The sequence below is a fragment of the Centroberyx affinis genome, unplaced genomic scaffold (assembly GCF_046629955.1).
Source record: "Centroberyx affinis isolate AG114_WGS23_722 - 3 ecotype Tasmania unplaced genomic scaffold, CSIRO-AGI_Caff_v1 ptg001013l_1, whole genome shotgun sequence".
NCBI classification, from domain to species: domain Eukaryota; kingdom Metazoa; phylum Chordata; class Actinopteri; order Beryciformes; family Berycidae; genus Centroberyx; species Centroberyx affinis.
Window position 1 is genome coordinate 58,418 of NW_027279575.1, and position 28,000 is coordinate 86,417.

Consider the following 28,000-nt stretch of genomic DNA (forward strand, 5'->3'; position numbering starts at 1 on the left):
GATCAATCTGTTCCTACACTAGAGGTAGACTGCAAGTGGTGTGTGACACAGTTGACCGCTAAATTGGTTTTTCTTTTTAATTATAAAGCTAATAACTAGCGTTGTCACTGATGTAGCAGCCGCCAGTTGACGTGAAGTCACCCAGACTGCAGTAATCTCATAAATTCCACTGGTAAGTAATGTTAGCTAACTTAACGGCATCATTACACACGATCCCGAATTGGTATCTAACGCTAGCTAAGGTCATTTTTGACAAAATGGTACAGCACCGGCTCGGCTGTTTTCATCTTAGTTTACCTTTAACATGTTTGTCAGTTAACTTAGCCTCGTCAACAAGGTCAGCAGGCAAAAATAGCTACAAGTAGCTAACGCGGTTAGCTAAGCTGTCTAACCTGACATCAAGGTGGCTTCGCAGTGCAGATGCACTGATTTCATTAACATCTGAAAGCCTTGAGTTGAAATGCTCGTTCAGTCACACGACGACACCGTGGGTTGTAGCCGAAGTCGTCGCTGTTGACACATGACAATCTTGCGCAGCTTGTTTTTGCAGAAATGCTCTGAAGTAAGTAGGCGGTGTCAGAGCCGTTGGTGTGAATGTCTGTCTGTACAGTGCTGGGCGGTGGTGGGGAGTTAACACAACTGCAGGACGTGAATTTCTAGGCATTATCTACTACACCCCTAATAACGTCTGTTCCTCCGATCACCCCAGGATGCTGACAGTCACTTGGGTGGGGCTGACACGGATGACAGTGCACGGGAACAGAGCCCAGGGATAACCACTCCACACAGGATATTGTTACACCGAGGCAGTCGGTAAAGCCATGACCAAGCCCGAGTCGAAGAGAAGCGGCATGGCCATGGTCACCGGCAAGTGTGCCAGCGCCGCCTCCGCCGAGCAGCAGATTAATAACGGTTCTGTCGACCCGACAGTGTCCCCGGGCTGCCGGGATCAGGGCACACCGACCAAAGCCAAGACGATGAAGCAGACCTCCAGGGAGAGCCTGTCTCGGAGAAACACGGAATGCGAGGTCTTCGACGACGGGACCAACACCTTTTTCTGGTGAGTTAATGCTAGTTGCTTTCTGGCTGCTCACATAAACAATGCAACTGTCATTACTGATACTGTCATTTGATTGAGCTGTGAACTCTGTAAAGAAAGTAGGGATGATGTTTGTCAATGCCCTACACCATAATACTTCTAAATTTATTTCCTGCAGAAAGAGACATGTTTGGTGACAGCGAGGTGGGCTTTGGTTTCAAGGTGAACTGAAAGGCAGGCCGAAGTGACAGTCACCTCTAGCTGCTCATCAGTCATAACAACTACTGTGGCTTTGCAACATATCTTAAAACCTACACAGTGAATTATATGGCAAGACAACTGAAGTCAATCCGAAATGTAGTTTGATGAAATTGTTCAAATGTCTAAAGATAGCAAGTAACAGTCTACAAAGTCTGCCAGATCTATCACGCTCACTCTTCAAGGCATCACTTTTAAAGGTGTACAGCCAGCCGATTGCTGTGCCTTCACTGATGCTTATGCTGCACATCCACACTCTGGGCTTGTTGTTGACAAGCCAATAGCAAATATCCCAGCCTGCACCTTCAGCAGAAAGAGATACACAAGAGACAGATACTGCGTCCGTGTGGTGAGCACCATAAGTCAGTTCTGTGTGCACTCGCTGACACAGACTCACACTGCAAAGCAATGTGTTGAAATGTGCAGGATGCTGGTGCTGTCATGTGGAGGGCATGAGGATAGTCTAGAATAGTGACATTTTTTTTTTTATGCAGCCTGCTTTGTTGTGTAGCTAGCAAGGCCCTTCAACCTGTCACTCCAGCAGCACTTGAGAGTGTGTGTGTGCGTGTGCGTGTGTGTGTGTGGGCGGGTGGATCGGTCGACCCTGCTCTGTTTGTGTCTAAAGTATGAAGTAGTAGGATCTCCTCTGTCCTGGGCTATCCAGTATCTTTTGGCAACAGAAGAGACTGGTCTTCTAAGATAGCAGCCATAATGAGAATTTCTCATTACAACATCGACATCCAGGGTTCATTTTCACTCTACTGGACTAGAACCAAAAAAAGGAGGCATAAGGAGGAGTTAAGATGCACTGCAATTAAAAGTATCAAATGGATTAGTGTCATACAACGTGTTTTATGGCCAACAAAACAAGATGCAATATATAGATCCAATAGCCTACATCATACATAAATGTGATCTTGTTGGTGGGTAGCCAAGCTTGCTCACAAAATGGTAGGCACTATTTAATACTGCTGGTCATTCTTGTGTTTGTTATTGGTGAGTTAGGTCTTTTGGTGTGTGGCACTCCCAGATTTGTTATGAAGTTAGTATTTGGATGTTTTTTTTTCCCTTGCAAAACCAACCTAGTACCAGTCACTGCCCCAAACTGATACATGGTTGCCAATAAAAAAAAAAATAGATCTTACGTTTTCACACTATTTCACTTTATCCAAATTGCCACTGCCTTTATAACATTAAAGTAAATGGGGAGCAGCCTCTGGCCAGCTGGCTTCTTTTTAGGCAGAGCGCTTTCTAAAGTTGAGAAAATTTCAGCTCTTTAGGGGAGCGCAGATGATGTGGTCGCATTAGGAGCTGACCGATCACAACAAAGAAGAGACTGGGTTTTATGGTGCTTTGGCAGCTGATAGTTTTTGACAACACCATGAACCAGAATGAAAATAGAAAAAGTTGGTAGTAGCTGTTGGTTAGAGTCAGTATGGGAGCACATTGGCTGTGTTGTGGGAGTGTTTGAGTTGAGCTGTTCCCAAGTAGTGTTTGTTGATGATGGCAGCTTCCCCTAGTAGTTAAGGAAGCAAAGTGCGTGTCATGCGACCAGCTTTTTTTTAACAGCACAAAATGTGGTTGTAAGTACTTTTTCTGTGAAAAGAGGAATAGTTTAGATAGACCTTAGACAGCATAACTATATTATGTGCTGTCACACCAACTTAACTTTGTTTTTTCCCTAAATTGCATTTCTGCACACAAATTTCAATTTTTGAGATTGTGTTGTGCAGTTCGATTGCTGACAATGTCCCAGAAAATTCTTGTGAGGACACCTTGATTGGGGTAGCAACACAATTCACTATTTTATTTCAGTGTAATGAGTCCATCAAACTCATGTGTTATATGATAGAACAAAGTAAAACCATGGAAAATGTGGTCTGCTGCATTCAAATGCACGAAGTAGTCACAATGCAGCATGTTGTCTTTCAATGAAGTCACATGTTTGGCGAGCCAGTGTCACCGCTCAAATCAGCCCAGAGTCAGACCTAATTATTCCTTTTGGCATCATGTCAAAACATTAGGCTATTTCTACCTCTGCCCTGATTGGTCACCAGCCCATCTTCCACTCGCAGAAACAGCCTGTTGCTTGGGTTGTTGTCAGGATGCCCAGCCTCAGTCTTAGTGGTGACTTGTGCGGTGGGTTAGCCTTCCTCTTCAGTCGCACCTGGCTGGTTTTTCCGCTGCGTCTTTTCTCTCCCGGTGGTGTTGTGCTGTTGTCAGGCAAGAGAGGAGCCAGGCCGTCCCCTGTGTCTCCTGCCAAACAGGTTGGATAAGGAGGTGGCGCAGGGAGGAAATGCTAACGACACCTGACATTCCCTCTCCGTGAGTCAGACTGCGGGGCGAAGGGCTGGCACTGGGCCGACATTCTGTGGTTTGATGATGACAGCCACGACCTCAGCACTTCAGCACAACCATAGTATCGATATGAAATATCAGTGTTACACCCTTGCCATACTTGTGATACCAAATACCGTTAAGGATCTGAACTTCTGTATCACAGCAGCTATGTCAGAATTTGTGATTCATTTGTGACTCATTTTAGCAAAATGTCCACATTTAAAGAATAGGATATGACACCTGAAATAGTCAGCATACTAGTGTGTAAGTAGCTCAGTAGCCTCTGTCTTTACCCTCCGTTCTCTTTGACAAGGTGTCACGATTCTCCTTGGGATTGTCGTACTCTGACATGTTTAGCACTGGAGTGTAAAATTGTTGCGTCGTGACAGCCACCCTCCGACGCGACAGGTGCCCTTCCCTCTGTGAAAGCTCCCTCCACTTGCAGTCCCATTTGTCTGTCTGCCCTCTGTTGGCTCATGTTGCAGAATTTCACTGATGGAAGCTGAACTAGCAGGGTGAGCAACCTATGCACGCTGATGTTATTAAAGCATATACCACTGCGCTCCCCTATCCTCCATTCAAGAATGTACAAATACAGATGTTACGAAAGCTTGGACTGCCCCAGCCATCTCCTCCTACCCTTGTGTCCTAGTCAGCTTCTTGAAAATTCCCCCAAGACCATTCAAACACTTTATCCATTTCCCTCCTTGCCATTGAGAATTCCTGTTATGTATCTTCTGGTAACTCGTATCAGCAAGTGGATAAATGGAGCTTTGCCCCATGGGTTGAGACAAACCGTACAGATAGCGGGGACGTATATCAGAACTGCTGTAGGGTCTAACTGTCGTACGACAAAGGCCAAGGTTCATCCACTGTTGGGAGATATGCGCCATAGGGAAACTTGCTGTTTTTGTCATGGCCTCATCACTATTCAGCAGGTCTGTCCATAGTATCAAAGAAGAATATGATGCACTTCTATTCACTGTGGTCTGGTAGGTTTGCACAGAGGCTCAGGTGGAAACATGTTTAGTGGGCAGCGTTTCATGTACGAATGGGGTTTCAAGACTCAACAGACTTCAGCAGCGAGTAAGACTATTGAAACTAAACTGCACAGTTGTGTGTTCTAGTTTCCACAATCAGTAATTGTAGAATACTGGCATACAACACTTCATTTGATTTAGAATAACTGCTGCAGTACTAATGTTGAGTTGTAGATATAAGATGCAAAATGTGCAGGAAAATAATTGTTTACCTTAAATAATCATGACTAATCATTGTGATTTAATAAATGTGATCACAATAGCTGGAAAATGAATTGGGGTTATCATTGCCACAATCAAGCAGCCGTAACTGGAACCCATTTGAAAGACTTGCACAGGGAAAAGACACCATTGAGATGTCCTTATGGAAGGAAGAGATTTCCATTTAGGTAAACCGATTTAGGACTAAATTATTGGTGACATCTATTCTGAGTGTGAATAGCCATCCTGGTGCAAATTTTATTATCATGGAGAAACATTTATTAAACGATTTATTCACATCATGGAGTCACTTTATTTAGAATTTTTATTCAAGTGCTTTATTACGCTTTTACTCATTGCTCTCCAACCCATACCTTTATTCTTTACCGCTGTAAAGACCCACTGTCCCCTCTGGGATCAATAAAGTCAATCTTATCTTTAGGGCGGTCTTGTACAGCTCAGTGGGTGAGGAGAGTGTGTGTACTTAGGGGTTTGTTTCCCACCGTGGCCACTCATGCAAAAATGTATGCACTTATGGAACCATGAGGCACTTTGGATAAAAGCGTCAACCAAATGGCATATTTTATGAGTTCAACAGGCCAGAAATACCCTGCCTACGATTCTCACAGGTCCATATTCGTCATTCCGCCAGATAATGTACGCACAAACTGGTTTTGATTTTTTAATCTTCCATTTAATCAAAAGCAACTGTTACAGTGAGTCATTAACTCCAGAACTCATTAATTCATTATTTGTTTCATTAAATTCTGCTGCTATTGAACACCCAAACAATGCTGTAATACATTCTTTTTCCCATAATTTTCATTCTTACCTAACATATTTTTCTTATTACTGTTTGCTGCTGCAGTGACGTGCAACTGCAGCAATGCCATTTCCCCACAGGAAACATTTGGGTTTCATCTTATCTCAACTCCACGCCCTCCATTTTTACTTATATTTGCCTTTGCTTATTTGCGATAAAGGGCGTCTCCTGCGCAAGCACAGCATGTCTATTTATTAAGACAAGTCTATATTTAATAATCTCTATTTAATTATCACCAGTGAAGTGTAGTGCACTAATGTCCTTGTACTATTTCTGACTGCCTTCTCCCTCAGTGACATTGAATAGCATCAGCAGGTGTCTTTTCGCTCCAGTGGCCTGTAGGTTGATTGTTCTTCTGTTTCTCTTTACAAATGGCATGAATCTCACTCTCCTTCTTCTCCTCTCTCCCTCCATCTCTCCCTCTCTGACTCTCTGCAGGCGAGCACATACGGTGACGGTGTTGTTCATCCTGACCTGCGCTCTGGTCTACGTCACGCTGTTGGAGGAGACCCCCCAGGACACGGCCTACAACACCAAGAGGTCAGCAGGCACTTCCTCTGCTCCCTGCGTCACATTTAGAGGCAGAAGCCCTGCAGAACCCGGCCGGATCTGATAACATCGGATCAAGACGGCCTGAATATTTTTTTACTTCAGTCGGGCTAGGGTTCAAACTTATTCAAACTTTTAGTAGCAGTTTATCATTAGAGAATCATCAGCAGTTTCGGGCTTTATGCTTGTTTGGGCTTGCAGAAAGTTATGTCCTTCAGGCTTGATTTGACTTTTGAGTGAGGCTGGGTTCAAAAGTTCATTCTTATAGTTTTGCATTAAGTTTCTGCGAACCTCCCAGTGCCTAGTAACCCAGGCATTGACAACCACTTTGTTTCTAAGCAATGCTCTACTAATCCTCTGACATTTGTTGTACCAACAAGGCACCTGATTACAAACTTTGTCTCTACATGTGTAAATTGCAGGGAGACAGCGATAGTGTGTGTGTGTGTGTGTGGGGATAATGTGAATTTAAAGGGAGAAAGAGACTAGTGTTAGAGAATCTGCATAGGCCTGCCTGTTGGCGCTCTCCTCTCGATGCCATGAGTCATGTCACATTGCCATTCAGAGCGATGTCATGTAACAAAAACAACTGATGAGAACAAACATCAATGCCTCACCTTTGACACAATTTGGCATAAAGGCACACAGCTACAGGAACACATGGGTGAGACACAAAACTGTCCCGTCGCTTTGGGATGAATCACTTCCTTCTTCAGCAGCCTTCACCGTCAGCCCAACTGGCGCCTGTTCAAGGCCACATCTAGCTGAATGTTGCTCTTTGAAATGATAAAGGCCTGATATTTTTTTAACATAAATGCGAACATGAAGTAGCAAGAATACCAGGGTATCAACTGATTATTTTTCAACATTTTGGCCAATGTGTTTTACTCTTAGAGCATGGAGAAAACAAAGTAGGGGTCCACAGATGCCCCTTTATCACTTAGGAGCCCGACCCAGTCCTTTACAATTACTGAACAATGTAGACTTGGATGAACAAAAATGGTTAAGATAATCTATTGCTCCTCATTAGAGTCATCTCACAAAAAATGTTAAATGTTAAAAATGTGTTAAAAAGTCTGAAAATCATATGACTTTCAAATTTTAGTATCAGTGAAATGCTACCAGTACCCCGTTTTACTGTGGTTTTGATGGCAGCATGTGTATATCCGTAAAAACAAACATACAACAAAACATATTTAAGTATTAATTTGAGAGCCAGATTGAACAACTCTGCTGGGTTTGCTGACTTTATTGATGTTGGTCAGGAAAATCCAGACTGGTCTGATGACGGCCCTCTCTGCACTGAGCTCTTCTCTGTTCTGCAGACTCATGACTCAACCCAGATGAATCTTTGGAGGCCTCCATAGTGCCAAGCTGTGGAGGAAAAGGCCTGCTTTGTTTTATAACTCATGCAAACTTTTAGTGTGGAAAGAGAGTTGCTTAATTCGAGTCTTATGATGACGAGCCATCTTGATTTTTAAATGATTTCTTTTGTTTGTTTTTAAGTAGCGGGAAATTTAGAGGAGTTGTGTGTGTGTCTGTGGGAGGTGGATTGGAATAGCACAACAAGCCTGCTGTTTTGCGTGTGTGTGTGTGTGTGTGTGTGTGTGTGATCGTGCAGACACAGGGATTGTAGGATGATTCTTAACAGGATTTGCCATGGCTCGTCAGGATAAAGATACTAGAGCCTCTTCTTGGCACAGAGTTCACGCCGCTCACTCATACACACAGACTCAATCTCACTCCCTCACTCACTCGCTCTTTAATACACTCGCTCACACTCACTCGATCACTTTTTAAACATCCTCACTCTCACCAGTTCACACACATGTATACACACTCTTACACTTTTGCAGACATGCTTTTACACACACAGTGCTCTACACATACTTACACACTCACATACACTGCATCACATACTCTTACTCTCTCATACACACACACACACACACACACTACCACACTCTTTGGCAGGCGTAGCTCTAATCTGGTTGTGTGTGTCCAGTTGCTAAGTCTTCCCACTCTTCAGTCCAGAGCGTCTTCATCTCGTCGCCTGCCCTACATGTTTCTGATCTACACACAACAGGGATAGGTGGCATCACATCCTTCATCCTTACAGCAGCAGGTTCAGATTAGCCCGGTCTCTCAGCTCAGTGGGAAGGAAGGACACAGGAATAAGGAGCAGTTGTCCATGGAAAACTGTTGTGACAGGCCTCCCGGTTTATTTGGTAGCAAATCATGTAGTCAGTCTTGGTGTCCTTGTTTAATCCACTGCCTTCACAAATCTACAAGGATAGGCTGCAGTTTAAATGGATGGGTCAAGTGTTTGAGAGGCCTGGGAGTGTTTTCAGTGTTGCAGAAAAATGCACTCACACCAGTGTTTGGGCTTTTGAGGTAGTTATTAGCGATTTGTTAGCAAGACAAGTAGCCTAATGGTTCAGGGGCTGGGGATATTTCATTGAAAAACCATATTGAAGTCCTGCATTATAAATTATGTTACGATAGGTTAAGAATGTTTGAATTTTTTGTTTTTGTGTGTTGGTATGTGTGCTCCTGTAGAGGGATTGTGGCCAGCATCCTAGTGTTCCTCTGCTTTGGAGTGACCCAAGCCAAAGACGGCCCCTTCACCAGACCACATCCTGGTAAGAACAGCACATCCAGCACAAACATGCACACAAACAGAAACAAACCTTTGCTCTGCAGAACTTCCTCTCCCAGGTCTGCTGCAACGTTTTCAGTTTATTATTGTCGTGTATCTTGAGTCAAAGCAACACTTGTGTTTTTCCAGTCTGTGGAAGTCACCGTCAACATGGCTGTGCATCTTGTGCTATGCAGGCTAAAATTCTCATTAAGAACTTGTATGGGTCAAACCTTTGCAGTGCTCTTTCATTTCACTCTGAACCATATCCAGAATATGTCAAAGTGACATTTGTTTGCCCTGTTATATCTTACAGATCAGGGAAAAGGTTGGAATGCATTTAGGTTTGCTTATAAACAAACCCCAGCATGAAAAAGCACAAAGATGAACACTGAAAATACATCCGCCACTTTAGTAACTGACAGCAACTTAATGCTGTTCACATACTATGCTATCATCAGGGTGAGCCCAGGTGTTGAGTCTGACATTTTAATGGAGTATTGATTACCTCTCCTTTCCCCTTCCTGTGGAAATGGGTCTGGCGGGGGAACCTGAGAGCAATTGCCGTCACTTTGATCAATAGCGACGATTGGGAATCTCAGCTTGGTTTCTAATATGAAATATAGATCCTCTTTTAGAGTGCTGGGCATGGAGATACACATTGGTTAGCTGTAGGTAATTGCCAAAATAAAGGAGACATTTGAGTAAATGAGGAATTGAAAGTCTGTTGAAAGCAGGCGGAGTGTGTTTTCCTGGCATGCTGGTCCACTCAATCTTTTAGTGAACAAGCTAAATGCCAATAAATACAAATCCATTCTGGGTGATGGTCTTCATCCTGTGTTGAAGCCTTTTTATCCTGGATGACAGTGGTAATATCTACAGGGCTGCAGTGGTCACTGAATAGTTTGCTGAGCATGAAAATGATGCAATCCACGTAACACACCAGATCTCAAAACCATACTTTTTTTCCAGCTTAATTTCAGTGCAATACAGTGCTACTCCTTGATACAGTTACGCACATTCACACCTGGCAGCTGCCCAGTGTTTTCTACGCTTGTCCAACCTTTAGCAGGAGGGGAGTGATCTACCTCAACAGTAGTTTTAGTGTTATTTATTCTCAAAGTAAGGGTATGATGCCCTCTGCACAGCTCCACATCTGCGAGGTGCCGGTCACATGCAGGAAAAGGACATCCAAAAAGAAATAGAATATTTATTACTGGTTGGATGCTATTTATTCACGTTCCCTGCCCAAATTTTCCCAGCAGGTCTGTGATTCGAACTGCCAAACTTATGGTCATGATCCTGCTTATCTAACTTCTAGGCCACTGCTGCCCCAATTAATTCATGACGTTAAGCCAGCGGGAACACACCAGAGACTGCGTTTTCCACAAACACTGAATTAGAGAGTTGTTTGTTTGTTTGTTACATGCTTCCAATAGAGTTTCATGTATTTGGAAATTTGCATTTTTGCTTGTCTGGCAGCTCCTGATGTCCCAGCACCCTGTTAAGACACTTCATCTCAGTGTTTGACCCTTTGACTCTTGCTTCGCTTATATTATTAGTAAACTAGGACTTACAGCTTTTTCTATGAGTGCTCGTAACTTGTTCTGGATAAAAACATCAGTTAAAGGCCAAACATATTTATATTTCAGCAGTTACCTGTACCCATGGACTGTAAAAAAAAGAAAAAAAGATGGACGTAGTGAGTGTGACATCACCCACTGGCTTCTGAAGGGCCGTGTTGAAGCCTGGACATTGTGTTTATGGTTGGCGGTGACATTTTTTAGAGCCAGAACAGCTAAAGCGAGGCTGAGGGTGGAATTTGGGTTGTCCGCATTGCCACAGCACCGCCTCCTATTGGCCCATAATCGGCTGATCACTGGACAGGTGACCTGTCAATCACTAGGAAAACAATCCCGTTTTATATCCCGTTAATGAGAAAATTATTTTGAAAATCGCCATAAGGACACACATTAGAAGAAGTGAAATTAGCTACTGAGACCATAACCTTGTCGAAAAAATGTATTGACTGATTTTAGCGAGACGTTGGGTTGTGGTTCCGTTGACTTGCATGGAGTTGGGCCACGTTTAGAGTCTTTATAGAGCCGGCCCCTAGCGGATGTTAGAGGAATTGCCGCTGCCGCCACTTCCGTGTTCATTGGCTTCAAAATTCACTGTGGTTTTGGCCGCTTGCCTGTTACCTAAGCACATGTTGTGGCACCTGGTTTGATTGTACATGCAGCAGCAGGGCTGTGGTGATTGGATTCCTCTCTTCATAGTTTATTTAAGTCTGCGTCATTATTGAATATGATCCTTTCTTTATTGCTTCACTGTTCACAACTTCACACTGTTGCTCTTGATAACAGCCACATATGTAAATTAGAAACAGCGTCAGCCACATATGTAAAATCGAAAGAGCATCGACTAGATATGTAAAATCAAATGCGGTCATATTTAGTTTTTGTCATTTATTTTACATCATTAATCAAACTAGTTAGTTGGTGAATTTACTGTGGGTCTGGATAACAGTGTTGGCCAATGCATTATAGCTTAACTGTAATACTGTAAGGGAGTGCTTCTCTTCAACAGCTGTTGCAGTGCAACACTTAAAAGCAATTAACTCAAGTTTCCAAGCATGTCACACACATGCACACAGACGCCACTCGCATCTTGTGTCTGACACGGCTGGTTTCTAACGAACACCAGAGGGATAGGAGGGAAGATAACAGGGTGGAGGACAGATGGATGCAAACAAACGTCGGTGGTTGATGGAGGCGGGAAGTGGCCGGGCAAGAATTTGGGCTGCTGTCGTCGTCGCATTACTGGCTTCTCCTCGCCCCCTCCCTTGGTAGAGAGACAAGGGAGTTTTGTGTGTGTGTGTGTGTGTGTGTATTGTCTGAATGCGTCATGCTCCCTGACCTGTCGAGCCAGCCAAGTAGGTTCAGTCGTTTTTCACCTTGTTGCAGCCGAAGCACCACTGGTTGAACGGTGCTGAAGCTGCCGTGTTTGTTTCCCAGGAAAAGAGCCGGTGGGAATTTCAGGTTTCCAACCTGCAACTCCCGCTGGGTGACTGGCAGGGAGTGCCGCACAAAACTGAGCGTATACACTTGAACTAACACAAACGACCTGGCACAAAAATGTAATTTAAAAACACTGACAGTAGGATGGGCTAAATTCGGATGCTGCACAAACTATTTCCTACTGAAATAGGTCTGGGCTTTAAACACAGTCAGCCATTATTAGCCATTAGGCTTTTTTCCCAATGTTTGAAGTTGTTTTAAATCTCCTGACACAGCAGGACTTTGATGGAAAATCATATTGAATATTGAAATCCCTCTGATTATAACACTTGTCTGTGTGCTTGCAAAATCCTTTTGATCTGCAAGAGTCCAAATACATTTCCAGTACATTTTTAATAAACTTAGGGATTTTTTTTTCCCTCAGGTTTGTGTAGATGGTGACAGACACAGTCATTATATATTGCATCTCACTGAAAGGTCTTTGCAGCAGCTCATGTTTTCATCAACAGTGGTTTGTCCGGTTTAAGTGTCTTAAAGCGAGACACGGAACCCCCCTCCTCTGCTCACTCATCGATCTGGATAAAAGCATCAGCCAAATGCCTAAAATGTAAATTTAAATTCAGGGCGCCAACATAGCAGTCAACATGACATATCCCAGCATTAAAATCCCTTATAGAGTGTTGAGTGCCAAGTGCTTTACAGATTTGACAACACTGAGATGGTGTGTGTGTGTGTGTGTGTGCCAGTGAAGCTTGTAACTCTCAAGGGAGTCGGTGCTGTCAGGCAGGCAGTTAATGTAGGATGCAGAAACGACTAGAGGCCTCTATGGGTCTAGTTAGGATAGCATTGTGTGTATCTGTGAGAGCCTGCGCTGGCAATGTGAATACCTGTCATCACAGATTGAGCGTAGGAGGATTATTCTCAGGTGATTTAACCTCTTAAGAATCAAACCCAGTTTTGAATACATTGTGCTGCATAACAGCATCAGTGCTAAAGTGTAGCTATGCTAAGCTGTAAGTGCTAGCAGGTAAACTATTAAAGGATAAGGCCGGTGTTTTTTAATGCATTGCTTACTGTCAACAAATCCTATGAAAATAACAAAATCAGCAATGATTTTGTTTTGCCAGCAAGTCTCGTCCATGTAGCCGATGCCCAATGAAGCCATGTCCCAGCAGCCACAGAACTCCATTATATTAAAAAAACGATTAAAAACACGTCAAAGAGCCATGCCGTCGCTCTGGGCAACATATTTCATTATCATCACGATGCACCGGGCCAGCCGACTTTTTCCTCAAATAACTTAATAAGCCGGCTGTAAACACTTTGCGATCTCAGGAAAGTAGTTCCGTAGCACCGAAAATAGTCCCCGGCGTAATGAAGAATTTGTTCCCATTTGAATTTGATTTGGTAATAACTACAACAGCCTGACTTTTCGTGGTAACAGTTAGTGATTTTTAAAATTGAAACTAGCCTATGTCTTTGTGAGCTGTATTTCAAGGTTTTTAGCTTACAATTGGAGCCGATGACTTCCGGGTTGACGGCTAAAAACGGTACGTGGGAAGTCAGAAAGTAACGGGAGTAGAGCAAACGCATTGTTGATTTTGTTATTTTCATAGGATTTGTTGACGGTAAGCAATGCATTAAAAAACACCAGCCTTATACTTTAAATAGACAACAGCAAACACAGCTTTGTCAAATAATAATGTGAGAAAATCCTGAAAAAGAGAGCACTGATCTCAGTGAAACTCCCCCTGAATAAATAAAGGTGAAAAAAAAAAAGATTGTTTGTATTGCGTATGTTGTAAAGAGGCAACTGGTATCTGTGATTGGTAGCCGAGAAACTAAAAGGGAAATTAATTTGATTTCCAGATTTCATCCAGCGACACCTTTCCAGGTTATTTTTGGGACTGCCACAGCCGACGTGCTGTGTAACTTGCCAAAACGCTAAACTATCCTCCCTCTCTCTCTCCCTCGGTGTAGCTTACTGGCGGTTCTGGCTCTGCGTCACCGTCGTCTACGAGCTGTTCCTCATCTTCATCCTGTTCCAGGTGGGTGTGCTGAAATAAAAGCACTGATAGGCTGAAACCCACACAGAGTCAAATATTCAAAAGCTCACACATACATCAACATATGCACAGACAAACACATATTCGCTAAGTTTAATACACACACACACACACACACACACACACACACACACACACACACACACACACAGAAGTAAAACCATACATGCACATGTACATGCACACTCATGCCAAGTATACTTTCTTACACAGCTCGATTTATGCATCCACTGAGGTTTCACTTCCACATGTGTATGGCTTCCTTTGAGAAAAGGTGTAATGGTCGTTTTCAGAACTGATGTCTCACTGTTTTTCATATTTTCAACTTGTACATCGCACTCACAAATATCAGTGTTTTTTTAAACCTATTCCTTTACACCAAGGTCAGTTTTCTTAAGCATTTTTACTAGACAGTAATGCTGCGGAAGTCTTCACATGGTCCATGTGCTATTTTGACAAAGGTGTTTTCCTAGCTGTGTGATAGTAATCGCTACAACACAAATCTACCCTCAGCTGTGGGGAAAACAAATATATGGTTTAAATGGTTTGTCTAGGTTCACATGTACAGACATTTGAAATAATTCTATTACATTTTTTATATTTTTTATATTGAGTAGCAGTGCTGGTGGTGGATTTAGAATCGTACTAGAGTGCACAATGTCCAGTAACCGAGCAAAGCAAACACAAGGGGCTCCATATGTGCAAAACCATGTGCTGCTGTCCATAGGGGATTCTCAAAACCACAGATGACATCCGCCAAAAATCTAGGATTTGGGTCATAGTTCTGTTCCAAGCTCTGGTACTTTTTCTACTGTGATCTTCCTATATCTGGAGCCCTGGAAGCCTCTCTGCTCACCCAGTTTAATTAAAATATCAGAGAGCCAGACTCCTCAGAAAGATTGACAGCAAACTCTGACTGTTCTCTTAACACTCTGCAGCTGACAACCTGTATAGCAATCTGGCCTAGACACAAATACAAATATTTTTACACACTTCTACCATGTACCTTCTTCACTCATGCCAGGCAAAATAAAATTTTAGATTGCGAAAATTCCCTTCTTGACACTATATTTCTGTGCCTCAAAAATTGATTACACTACTACGAATTGTGAATTGTAGTTGGATGCAATGTTTTTTTTGTGGTAAAGGTCTTTCTAAGCAAGGTATTCTGGTGCTGTGCAGACGCTGTGCATGTCAAAGAAGTGGTTCATAATTTTGCCTCCTCGCACATAATTTTGGAAACCTTCTAAAATTGTAAATTGAAAATGAATTCCACATGTATTCATGATATTCATGAGCATAATATTCTGCAAAACGGGGGATGCACACTTATGGCTAAAATGAAAATCCATGATTATTTAACAGGATTATTAGCCTTGATTTATAGAGCAAATTATTTTACTGTACTCTTGGTATGTTATATCAACACCTTAACTATTTCTGACTACATCAGCCATTCCAAATGAAATTAAATATTTCCGTATTTCAGATATGTCACTATTCTGTTAAAATCAATTGTGAAAACTAAAATTGCAACATGCAATTATACTGTACATACTAGTTTTGACCTGTGTAGTTCCTTGTCAGGTGTCACATCCTCTCTCGTTGTCTCAGTGCAGCTCCTGATCATGGAGAATAGTCTGTAAGGTGCTGATGGTTGTTGTGCTTCTTCTTTTTAACCCCGTTCCCCAGACGGTGCACGATGGACGACAGTTCATGAAGTACATCGACCCCAAGCTGGGCGTCCCGCTGCCGGAGCGAGACTACGGAGGGAACTGCCTGATGTACGACCCAGGAAACACCAGTGACCCCTTCCACAACATCTGGGTAAGAAGAGACTGGTCCTTTTCACCTTTTTAAAGGGCTATACTGCTCAGAAATCATGACAGTACACTTTCAAGTCTTATGTCCCTGGTTTCTGGTTTAAGGGGGCACTTGCTCGTGTTTGCTTATGTAACGTATTTCTATAATGTCTTTAATCTTGGTGATGTGGGGGCGGCAGCAATGGGATTCAATTTGAAACGTATCTCTGCTGTGCAGCAGCAGAATATTTGAAGAATCTGCTGATGACTGCGTGTAACAAAAGTCACCTTCCAAGAAGTAGAAATTTCTCACTTGACACTGCCAAGAACGAGCTCAGTGAAAGTTTGGAGCTATTTATATGGAGGCAAGCTCCGTCCTCAGTTATCACTAAAAGGGAAATGACCCAGATCTCAAATACTGTGTCAACCTAAAGTCTATTCACAGCGTCTTCCTTTACGGTGAAATTGGGAGAGTCCTCTGTTCTCCCTTTCCGTCTTTCTTTCACTTATTCATTGACATACATTCATTCCCACTCTGACACTATTTCTCTCTCGTGCACACACGCACACACACACACACACACACACACACACACACACACACACACGCAGTAGGTGTGTGTGTGTGCTGGCTGGCTCCAGAGGGTTGTGTCTGGTGCAGATTATAGCCTGTCAGTAGAACCAGGCCTTGGTCCCTCCAGGGAAGCAGTCTGCCGCCGCCATGACCTAGACCTCATCTTGACTGTTGGCCTGCTTTCAGTTCCTCTGAGTGGGTCAGCCCACCACTTGCTCCAAAAAATTTCAGCAAATCTATTTGAAAAGCCTTGTCAAAGTATCAAACTCTGAGCAGTGTTTAGTAATACACCGTTTTCATTAAGCTAAATGAGATTTGAACTCAAAAATATACCCATAAATAACGGTAAAACTAAAGGGTGCTAAGTTACTGAGCAGGATAAATATAGAATTTAATGCAGACTTAATTTGGATGAACTGTGATGTTCAACAAAAAAATCAACCAAAGTAGTGAATAGGTTTTAGTCTCTATGTTTTAAGGTTTAAATTCAAATAACAAAAAAATCTGAAGAGCTGAAGAACTTTGTCTGGTTTACAATATATTCTGTTTTTGTGTTTTGTGATGGCCAGCCAAGTTTTATCTTGGTCCTGTTTACTTTTATTAATTATTGCTGAGACACTATGGTAATATGCATAACAGGGAAGTTGTTGATGTTGTCTTATTCAGGAGACAACAGAATGTCAAGTAATTTAGCTCCTAACTTGATTATTGGTGAATTTTAAAGCTGTTGAGCGTTCAGGTTGAGCTTGATGGAGAGACAGGCGTGGAGACGCACTGTGTGGCTGTGGGGTTGACTGTAGCACTGAGTTTGACATGAATAGTAGCATTTTTCTTGTGGGTTTTCTTGTGGGGAGAACATGATGTTAGATTAACATGTTGGTTTGTCTCTTCAGGACAAGATGGATGGCTTTGTTCCAGCTCACTTCCTGGGTTGGTATATCAAGGTAGGTGTCTGTCAATGCAGTGAGATGGTTTTTCAGCTATGCTGCCTGACACATTGAACACACAAACTGACACCCAAGCTCTTCAACATACCACTGTGAGAAGAAGATTGTTTTTCTCTGTTGCATATGTTAACCCTGAAATACAATGAATGTTTATTAGTGGATGGCACAAGCGAGCTTCATCTAAAAAATCAGGAAATAGACCAAATTGTCAGTGCATTCTTGTAATCAATGTAAGGAAAAACACCTTTGATTAGAGGAGATGAACTTACCTATATTGTCAAGTCTAACAGTGAGGGGCTTTTATCATAAACAGCCATGAAAACGTTGGCCCATAGATTCAAAGAGCTTAGGGATGTTCCAAAATGTCCATCTGAGCACACAGCTGCAACGTTTCAGTTTGTCTGTGTATCTGAGGGAATATAAGACTCCCACAGGGAATATAACAGGGCAGCAGAGTGGCAAGAAACTGAACTCCTGCCAGCTCCAGGCATGTTGTTCTGTAGCGCGCTGACCTCTCCTGGAGGGGAGCAAGCGAAAAGCCAATGACCCTACAAGGATCAATAATATGTCACCTTATTAGATCAATTTCTGCCCTGTAAAGTTTGCCAATATATTATCTTCTCCATATCAATCAGGACAACACAACCTTTTACTAGTGCAGTGATCGTGATGCGATCGTTGGTTCTTACATTCAGTTTCTTTCTATGGTATTTTTCTGACCTTGTCCTTCTCCTCCTCTTCCCTCCCCTTCTCTCCCTCCCCTTCTCTCCCTCCTTTCTCTCCCTCAGACGCTGATGATTCGGGATTGGTGGATGTGTATGATCATCAGTGTCATGTTTGAGTTCCTGGAATACAGTCTGGAACACCAGTTACCCAACTTCTCTGAGTGCTGGTGGGACCACGTACGTACAAATCTTACAGCTCTGTGTTTATTTATGGGGGGAGGATGGGTGGGGCACTGAAAGCAAGCGCTTGTCAACAGTTGTGCCTTCAAAAAACTGCTAAATTTCAAATAAATGGATATAATATATAAACATAAGGTCATCAAATCCTTCTACTAATAATATGTGAAGATAAAAATGAGGAAAAACAAAACTAAGGCCAGCAGATATGAAGGCAGCGATAGAGGCAGCAACTTGTTTGCTAATCCAAGACCAGTAGAAGACCTGCACAGATATTACGTGTTAATAGACTCTTCAGTCTTTGCATGCTGTGTGAAATGGCAAGTCTGACCCAGCTCTTTCCTTGAGCCACTCAGCTAGAGGGAAGGTAGCTGTAATTCAGTGACCTTGCTCTGCAGTAAAGTGTGTGGTAAGAAGACAGAAAGTGGAGCACTTCACAATAAGATGAGGAAGGACAGCATTGTGATTTTGTATTATCCTGGTCTCCGAAGCCTGCTGGTGCAGGCTAAAGCCATTACATTTCTGTTATTATATGCTCATTTGTTTATATGATACAATGAACCTTCAATGGTCTTCTTGGAGAAACTGGGTCATTGCAGCAGCAAAAGTAGTGGGATTCAGCAGGGAAGAAAAGGCAAGAAGTTTATGAGCACAGAAAAATAATATAAATTAAACAGTAAAGCAATAAAATGGAATGGAAACAGAATGTAAGCAGTTGTGGCATTATATAAGCTTATGCTGGTGACAATTTAATCACATGTTAAGTAGACTGTATGGGTGCAAAGTAGCAGGGCAGTTACCGCCAGTTGTTACATACAGATGTTACCAACAGACACCATTACTTACTCAAATATTGATTACAAAATAGAAATTTGTACCATATATAGAAATAACTGCATATAAACATAATGTAATGGAATATAAATATCAGCATGTATACAATATGAAACAGTGGAACCATTATAAAAAATATTCGATATCAGTTTATCACTGACATAAGCTTTTGGCACATCTGAAGATGTGCATTTAAAACCTTAATATGCCTTAACAACCAGACAAAAATCAGCCCATTTGATAAAAATGTCATCCTTTCTCTCTCTCTCTCTCTCTCTCTCCCCCTCCCTCCCTCCATCCCTCCAGTGGATCATGGATGTGTTGGTGTGTAACGGTATGGGGATCTACTGTGGTATGAAGACGCTGGGCTGGTTGTCGATGAAACCCTACCAGTGGCAGGGCCTCTGGAACATTCCTACATACAAGTACGACTCCACACTCACTGCCCTACACACTGGGAACGGCTCACATACAGCTGCCCTCATTAAAATCAGGATCTTTCTTGTTGTGTTTTGAATTGAAGAGTTTCGTTCCAAAATTAGACAACCAACAAAATAATTCACAGTGCAAAATCTAAACAAATGATGGTACTTTTTGAAGGATAGTAGGCAACTTAAGTCCTTAGTTGACAAAGTGATAACCCTCGCAAAGACTGGATCCTCTGTTTTTAGAGTTATTGAATGATTAACATTAGCTGGTAAGTGAAGTTTATTTATATAGCACCTTTCACAGAGCAAAGTCACAAAGTGCTTCACAAAAATAGCTACTGGCATTTTTTTTCCCAAAATACATAGTTGCCACAAAACACAGTCTCCCATTTATTGTGTATGTCCGCTTGTCCAGATTTTACATCTTGATGACATTGCAGGCTTTGCAAGAGATTAGTTTATGTTCTCTCACCTTTACCACTATCCTGCATGCCTAATTTCTTTATTGTGTGAGAGTTGAGTGAAGGGTGTAGTTGCTGTTTGCACATATCAACCGGATTGTTTTAGACCTTTGGAATAACACACATGAATTCGTGAATTTTTAAGCTGGAGTGTTATATTGCCTGTTAAACTGCAGAAGCAGCACCAGTGGCGGAGAAGTCTGATAATTTCTGCCCCCTGCTGTGTCTTTCCCAGGGGGAAGATAAAGCGTATAGCCTTCCAGTTCACCCCGTACAGCTGGGTGAAGTTTGAATGGAAGCCTGCCTCCAACCTTCGCCGCTGGCTGGCTGTGCTTGGCATCATCTTTATGGTAAGAAATATCCCCCCCTCTCTCTTAAAGAGTAATTCTGCACCCAGTTTGAGCTTCTCTCCGCCTACTGCATGATTTAAAAAAAAAAAAAAAAAATGCAATACACTGGGCGTAAAGAGCTGGGGAGAGGAGGTTGGTGAGAAGAGGAGCAGGGCGGAGTGTTAGTGGGCATGTGCACACGCTGATAGGCTTGGGTGGGAACATTTTTTTTTTTACCAATTGTTGTATGTGGACACAGCTGCATCTCCAACTGAACACCAGCTGCTCATTTTAACCACTGGAGGGCGAACTGAGCCAGGTTTAGAGAAATAAATATGGCACTGGCGCATTTGGGCTCAATTGTTGACAATATGATCGCCGTTTTTGTATTTCATAATGACATAGTACTAAATACTTGTTTACAACTTAAAAAAATATTCTCTTTAAGATGAGTCATTGCACCAAAGAATCAGACTACAATATATTAAATTAAAAAAAAAAAATAAGATTAAAGATCCACTCATCATACCATTACCGAGTTCCTATTGCCTAGAAAGAAATCTCACTATTTTGCCCATTGACAATTTGTTCAGAAGTTTGCACATTTGTAAATTTACAGTCCGGCACAAGGGCATGTATGCAGAATTACAAATGTGCATAGTTGGATTCACATTATCAGATTTAAAAAGCAGATGTGCAAACGTGCATTGTTAGACTGAGTGTAAAAAGAAAAAAAAAACATTCATCACATAGATTGATTAGGTAAATTCATGTGAAAACAATCAACCCTTATTGACTTCACCTGTTAAATCCACATCATTCATGAGGGAGATGGAGATGAAGGGAAAGAAAAGGTTGAGGAATGATTTTTATACCAGAAAATTCAGAAAATTGAGACATTGCGTGTACTATATAAGATCGCATGCTTGTATACATATTTTCACTTCTTATGAATACAAAATACATTTGATGTCAATCGCCCCCAAAAATGTAATTTGGCTATGAATTGACTGAAATGAGTCAAATTCAACTGAAATTTGAATATTAATGCTAAAGTGTGCAAAATATCGACACATGAAAGCAGAGCTCAATGAAAGTTTTAAGCAGATAGAGATTCTCCTCAGAGTTTATTCACAACATTTGGTTTTTCCGTTTATTCAATTTCTTTAAAGACGAGAGGAAATCAGTGGGTGTTTCTCCCCTTTTACTGAAGGGAATCCAAATATCTTCCACACATCGCTTCTTAAATTAGGAGTTGTAATCTCCTTGTCAGGCTGAGTGTTTTCTGCCATGATGCCGCTAGCGTGTGCTAACAATAACTAGCAGGCTGGTAGAAGAGTATCACAAGAGCGACAGAGGATGAGAGTCTGTGGAGCCGAGGCATGAGGAGCCAGTGATGTGTTCAGTTCAATCATCTGTAAAGGAAAGGAAAAAAAATGCTGTGTTTGACACATTCAGTGGGCAGGTTGGGACTCGGATTTCATGATTTTTTTTTTAACATTCGACTCCGATTCGGATAATGGAAATTGTTCTGACAGCCTTACGATGCATACTCACGGCTGAGTGCATGAGAAGGCATTAACAGTGCTAATTTACCCACAGGGCCAAGACGGGCCTTCTTCCGCCTGTCCTGTCCCCATACCTATTCCCATGTTCCCTCTGCATGTCCGCCTCATCCCTTCTGACAACTGACTCAGTTTGTTGTGGATCACAAATTCTTAAATAACATCATGCACATGGATATGTTTGGAAATACAAGCCACCACCCATTTTTTTTCCTAAACATGTCAGCGTGAACGGAGCAGGATACGAGTGAAATGTCGTCTCCACTTGCCTTCCCGCTGATCATATTCCCAGTGCTCATAAATTAATCATGTGTGATAAAATTCGCAGCACTGTCGGGTCTTCTATTCCCCAATGAAAGCACACAGGATGATGCTGTTTGCCTGTAGATGTGCGCAGCGGCAGCCTAGAGGTTAGAAAAGCGGTTTGATTCCAGCACAGTTTGAGAAAATCTGAGCAGGGAAAGTGAATCTCACAGGGAAAGTCTCTCCTCCTCTCCCTCAACAACTACTGCTGCAGTGCCCTTGAGCAAGGCACTTGCATGCTGTGTCAACTTTGCCTAAATAAATAAAGGTTAATAAGATGATGTTTTTGTCTCTAGAAAGTAGAAGTCTCCTGTAATAATGCTTTGGTTTTATTCTGTAAGTCTTAACTTCTGCAATGTCTTTACCTCTCCCACATCTCCTCCCTCCTGTTTCCTCCCTCCTCCCTCCTCATTCCCAGTTCCTCTTGGCGGAGCTGAACACGTTCTACCTGAAGTTTGTGCTGTGGATGCCTCCGGAGCATTACCTGGTGCTGCTGCGCCTGGTCTTCTTTGTCAACGTGGGAGGCGTGGCCATGAGGGAGATCTACGACTTCATGGACGACCCGTGAGTGACAGCAGCACGGAGGTGGCAGGTGGAGGGCAGGGGCTGGTTGGGTGCATAGGCTGGTTCGATATGCAGGTATATTGAGTAACACTTAAAGGATAGGTTTGGAGATATTGGACCTAGGTATAATTTGTCTCTTGCATACCTGTAGTACTTGGACCTGCAGAGAATAACGGCTGCAGAGTCAGCTAATGGCAGAATTCGTTGCTAGGCTATTGCTGCTAATAGTGAGTCCAAATAGGGTTTGTCAAAATATCTGTAAGTTATATGCCAAGTATTACAGGTATGTAAGACACAAATTATATACAATGTAGGTCCAAAATTGCCAAACTTATCCTTTAAGGTCAGCATCCAGTGTCTGAAACAAGGTTTCATAACACAAACTATCTTTTTTTTTTTAGCTGGAGGCGTGTTTTTAGCAAATGAAAATTGAAACAAAGACTTTCCTTGGAAATTTTCACTGAATTAATTGGCTGTTCCACTGCCACATCACAGCTGACATAAGTATTTGTATTACATAACCAACTTATGAAAGGACCAATTCACTTTCTTGAATCTACCATGTAGCTTTGATGTAGCTGTAATTCAGCCTTATGAATGTGTTTATAAATCAAGTTCAATTGAAGTGTTAGGTCAGATTAGGTCAGAACAAGCAGCAGCACAGCGGATAAATGAAGCTGTTGCACATCTGGTAGTTTCAGCCAAGCAATCTGATTGGTTAGAACTTGTCTTTGACCAATCAGCTTGCTTGGGTGAAACTACCAGATGTGCAACAGCTTCATATATCCGCTCACTGCTGCTAATTCTCATAAAGCATGGGAAGCCCTGCTTTAATAGTTGCTATGCCAGCTCTTGTGGTAACCAGGAAGCTATTTAGCAATCTTCCTTTTTCACGGTCTTCTTTTTTATTTTTATGTATGTACATTACTTTGTAGAAAGCTTTTCATCCAGTTGTTGTATGAGTCATATTGCCCTTGAGTACTTTATTTACTGCGATTATTGGTATTTTGGTTTTCCCCACATCACCAGCTTACCCATAAACACTAAAAAACGCCCTCCATGGTATTACTGCTATACCATAATTACACCTTTTGTAAACCCATACCCTTTTAAATTGTCTGCTCCCCTCAGGAAGTTCCACAAGAAGCTGGGCCAGCAGGCGTGGCTGGTGGCGGCGATCACAGTGACAGAGTTCCTCATAGTGGTCAAGTACGACCCCAACACCATCCTGCTGCCCATCCCCTTCTTCATCATGCAGTGCTGGGTCCTAGGAATCCTCCTCATCCTCACCTGGACCCTGTGGCGATTCTTCATCCGGTAAGCTTGACAGATAGATGCAGAGGGCGGTGGGTTACAGGGCAAGGGGGGTGGGGGTGGGGATCAAGTCAAATTTATTTACAAAACCCCTTTAGGGGGCTGTTACAAATTGCTCTGCAGAGAGCAAGGGACATAGATGCCAAGAAAAGAGGAAACACTGGTAAAGAACAAAGGTAAACAATTTTGGTGCATGAAACCTTTTCACAAGTATCACAGTTAAATTACAAAAATGGTCTGCGCTCAAAAACCAATCTCGAGGCTCACTGTGTTGGGGATTCTGTGTGTAGACCACCGAAATGCTAGTGGCGTGCTTTGTTAACAAGGAAGTCATAACAGAAGTAGCACTAGTGTTGACATTGTCTGAAGCTCATGTTCTGGATATTTCTCACCACAAATTCAGTGACATCTGGTAGTCTTTATAATTTGGAGATTAGATTTTGTACAAATTAATATATTTGCAAACCTCCTCAGCTTCTATCTGCTCTATGTTGTCTTCACTATCAGCGGACATCAACCGGATACAGGTAGGAGGAAATATGAAGCGGGCCAATCACTGTTTTTGCAGTCCTGTGTGCATCTCTCCAAAAATGTAACTGCGCGTAGGGCGACTCAAGACCACAACAATTGTGATTGGCCCGCTTCATATTTCCTCCTAGCTGTATCCGGTTAATAAAAAATAAGACTGCAGGAGGTTCACAGAACACACTATCCTCTATACATTACATCCTCTATACATTACACATATACTGTTTACATTCAGGGAGCTTATCTAAAATTTGATGCTTTAGTGCGTTCAGTTAGAAAGGATTTAATATACTGGTACGGTGAGGCAAGACGGAGAGCAGTCGTGGAAACAATTATTGGCACATTTATTAATACTGAACATTATATTTTGTCTGTACCACTTTAAAATGGGGCATTTTGCTCTGCATTTTGCAAATAAACAAAATAATCAAAAATTAAAAAAAAAAAAAGCATCACTGTGGCTGATCCCGTGATCCCGTCCAATGTGATTTTTAGCAGCAGGGTCTGTATTTGATTTTGGTTTTCCTCATGACTTCATACAGCGATGGTTTAGCTTATTTTTGGTTTGATTTGGCTTCTGTTGAGTTGTGCTCCTGTCAGGTAAAGCCCCGCCCCAGCATGTTAAGCTTCTCGTCTGTTCTCTTCCCCTCCTGGACCCCCCCCCCCTCCCTCTCCCCCTCCCTCTCCCCATCCTTCCTCCCTCCCTTTCTCCTTCCCTCTGTCCCTTTACTCCCCCCTCCCTCCCCCCCCGTGCTCAGCAGTAATGCAGTAATGTCCATGTCCAGTGAGGTAGGTATAGGAGAGAGGCGCTTGCACCGTCCACTCCCTCCTATCAGCAGTGTGGTGTTTTTTTTTAAATTATCTCCATTGTAAGCACTCTCATCACCATTCATATTGTTTGGATCCATATTAATATCCAGAGGGTGTTTGGGATCCTCTACAGCACAGATCTCGCTCCACATGGATTCATTTCCTGCATGGCACTTTTCAGTTTTTTGCTGTGGTGAATATTGTCATCTTCATTTTTAGTCATCCCCTTCAATCCATTTGTATTATCATTACTTCTACTATAGTCAGTTTAGTCATAAAGAAGACAGCAAGCCTGTGTTGACATTGTAGTTGTGATAGACAAGAGACAATAGGGGTTATTGATTGAAAAATAGGGTAGTTGTCTGCACCCCCCCCCTCCTCCACACACACACACACACACTGTCTGCATCAGCATGCCGACTCCTCCCACTGAACTGCCCATCATCCAATGATAGCCAATCAGATCAGCTCCACCACTTCTCATGGTGCACCTCCTACCAGTCATAATGTACAGTGCATCAAGGACACCAGACACTAAAGCATGTCATTTTGAAGTTTTACCAAACCTGGGTCAATTTGTATTTGCTAATACTTTTCATGGTTTGTTTTAGCCTACTTCAGTACCAGATAGGTGGGCTTTGCCACATACTGTAGGATCATTCACAAAAGCATTTTGACCATCACAAAGTATTTGAAAGTTGATTTAGTATACTGTTCCGTTATTGATGGCCTACCTGATCTAAATTGTCCCAATGCAGCAAACCCAACCCATCTGCTACTCCAAGCAGATTAAAAACAGAAACAGCTAAGAATTATTTGCAAATACCATTTGGCCCAAGTCTGAGTTATAAAGGTTCAGATGTGTCATGTCCTCTCCTGCAACTGTTACGCCACAATTAACATCAGCAGGCCAAGGTGAGTATTAAAGAGATATTTCACATTACCTCCATAGAAGTTCAGGAGCAGTGATGCTCCAACATGAGCTGTCCCATGATTCACTGTCATTACCAGTAGTCAGGATTTTCCCCCAGCTCTTAATGTCACTGATTGCTGTCAGACAAACCTACTTCTTGAAAAGCATGATCTGGGACACAGAATGGCATCTTACCTTGAATTGCTTTTCTTTCTGCTTGCAGATGTATGAACGCTACCCAGAGTGGTGTGTTTTGTTGACCATTCATGAACTATAGAGATATGTGTGCTAAAATAAACATTCTACTGCAGTGAAATATCATTTAACCCTTAGTTGTGCAGGTTATTGGAACCAACATTCTCCTGTGTTCGGGTCAAAAATCACCCAAATTAGAATCAATGTCAACTCCATAGGAAATACACACAGGTCATTTTTGACCCACTTATGGAAACTGAAAAATTAGATCTTTGAGGAATACCTTTTTTTGATGCAAAAAAACCCCCAGCTGGGCCATTTTTGATCCACGTATGCATCTAAGGGTTAAAGACCTGGACGCCCTGGATGTGATATCTGATGCTGCACAACTTAATGAATCCACTGCTGCAGGTGGGGGTGCCAACCTCCTTGAAATCCTTGGACTTGCTTTCCACCATGATGGATTTGAATTACTGTTCATAGCTGACTAAAGAGAAAGTTTATCATTTACATGCAAGAAAGTAAAGTTGTCAACAACAGAAACTGACTCCTCTATTAATCCAACTCTTGGCTCCTGGGTTAAGTCAACGAACTAACAGGCTTATTGTGTTGATGTTAAATGAAAAAAAAAAAACTGGAGAAGAATCTGATTTGTCCCTCACCGGTAGCATAGCCACATCTGTAAATTTCTACTGTAAATTTCCCCGTTGTGGGATTAATAAAGGATTATCTTATCTTATCTTAGCCACATCTGCGGTTTATGTGGGCAGGGTGGCAGGAGCCCGCTGAAAACAGCTTGCTCACCCGCTGACACTCGAAATGAAACCAACACACACTTATGAAATATCGATCCATTCCCCTGGTGGGCCTGTTGGAAATGAAAAGAACAATTGAATTTGAAAATGTGCACGTCTGATGCTTCCAGTCTGTTGTCTGGCCTATAGTGAAGTATTTTATGTGTCTGTGTGTGTGTGCGTGTGTGTGTCTGTAGGTGTGTGTGTGTGTGTGTTCTGGCACATGGACCTCTGTTGGAAAATGTTCTTAAGTCTGACAGTTTCTGTAAAAATGTGTCCTCTCTCCCTCCCTCTCTTTCCTCCCACAGTGATATAACACTCCGCTACAAAGAGACCCGTCGGCGCAAACAGGAGGTCCCATATGACCGGGAGCGGGACCGCCCTCTGGGCAACGGTAGCACGGCGACCCCCTCCGGGCGGAGCAAACTCAACGGCAGCTCCGAGACGCCGCGGCAGAGGAAGTCCTGAGGGCAGAGCGAGCAGGGGGGCGGAGCCTGTTGGTCACACTGTCGGCAGCGGTGCAAGAGAAAGGACAAAGTTAAAACGATGGAGGGGGGGGTAAAAAAAAAAAAAAAAAAACAATGAAGGAGAAACACGACACAGTAGCACACACATGGAGGCAAACGGATCGCAGGTGGAACGTGTGTGTGTGTGTGTGTGTGTGTGGTGTAAACTGTTGTTCTTGTGCCTACATGAACCAACTAGAGTCATTCCAATGCTGGCTTATTCACTGTTAACACTAGTCACTAAACAAAAAGCAACA

General features: G+C 42.5%; 1 protein-coding gene across 1 annotated transcript; it reads left to right on the forward strand.

Moving 5' to 3' along the window:
* ptdss2 (phosphatidylserine synthase 2) lies at window positions 1–28,000 on the forward strand. Its single transcript, XM_071522690.1, has 13 exons — window positions 1–172; window positions 710–1,060; window positions 6,140–6,241; window positions 8,810–8,892; window positions 13,889–13,956; window positions 15,667–15,801; window positions 17,244–17,294; window positions 18,086–18,199; window positions 19,340–19,458; window positions 20,158–20,272; window positions 22,538–22,683; window positions 23,815–24,000; window positions 27,546–28,000. The coding sequence occupies exons 2-13, from the start codon at window positions 822–824 to the stop codon at window positions 27,703–27,705; spliced, it is 1,518 nt and encodes a 505-aa protein (XP_071378791.1). The 5' UTR covers window positions 1–172; window positions 710–821; the 3' UTR covers window positions 27,706–28,000.

What these genes read in the sequence shown, in the direction of transcription:
- ptdss2 (XM_071522690.1), top strand. Translation starts at nt 822, where the DNA reads ATGACCAAGCCCGAGTCGAAGAGAAGCGGCATGGCCATGGTCACCGGC. An exon ending in GGGACCAACACCTTTTTCTG is followed by an intron (nt 1,061 to 6,139) that starts GTGAGTTAATGC and finishes GACTCTCTGCAG; the next exon opens with GCGAGCACATACGGTGACGG. An exon ending in ACGGCCTACAACACCAAGAG is followed by an intron (nt 6,242 to 8,809) that starts GTCAGCAGGCAC and finishes GTGCTCCTGTAG; the next exon opens with AGGGATTGTGGCCAGCATCC.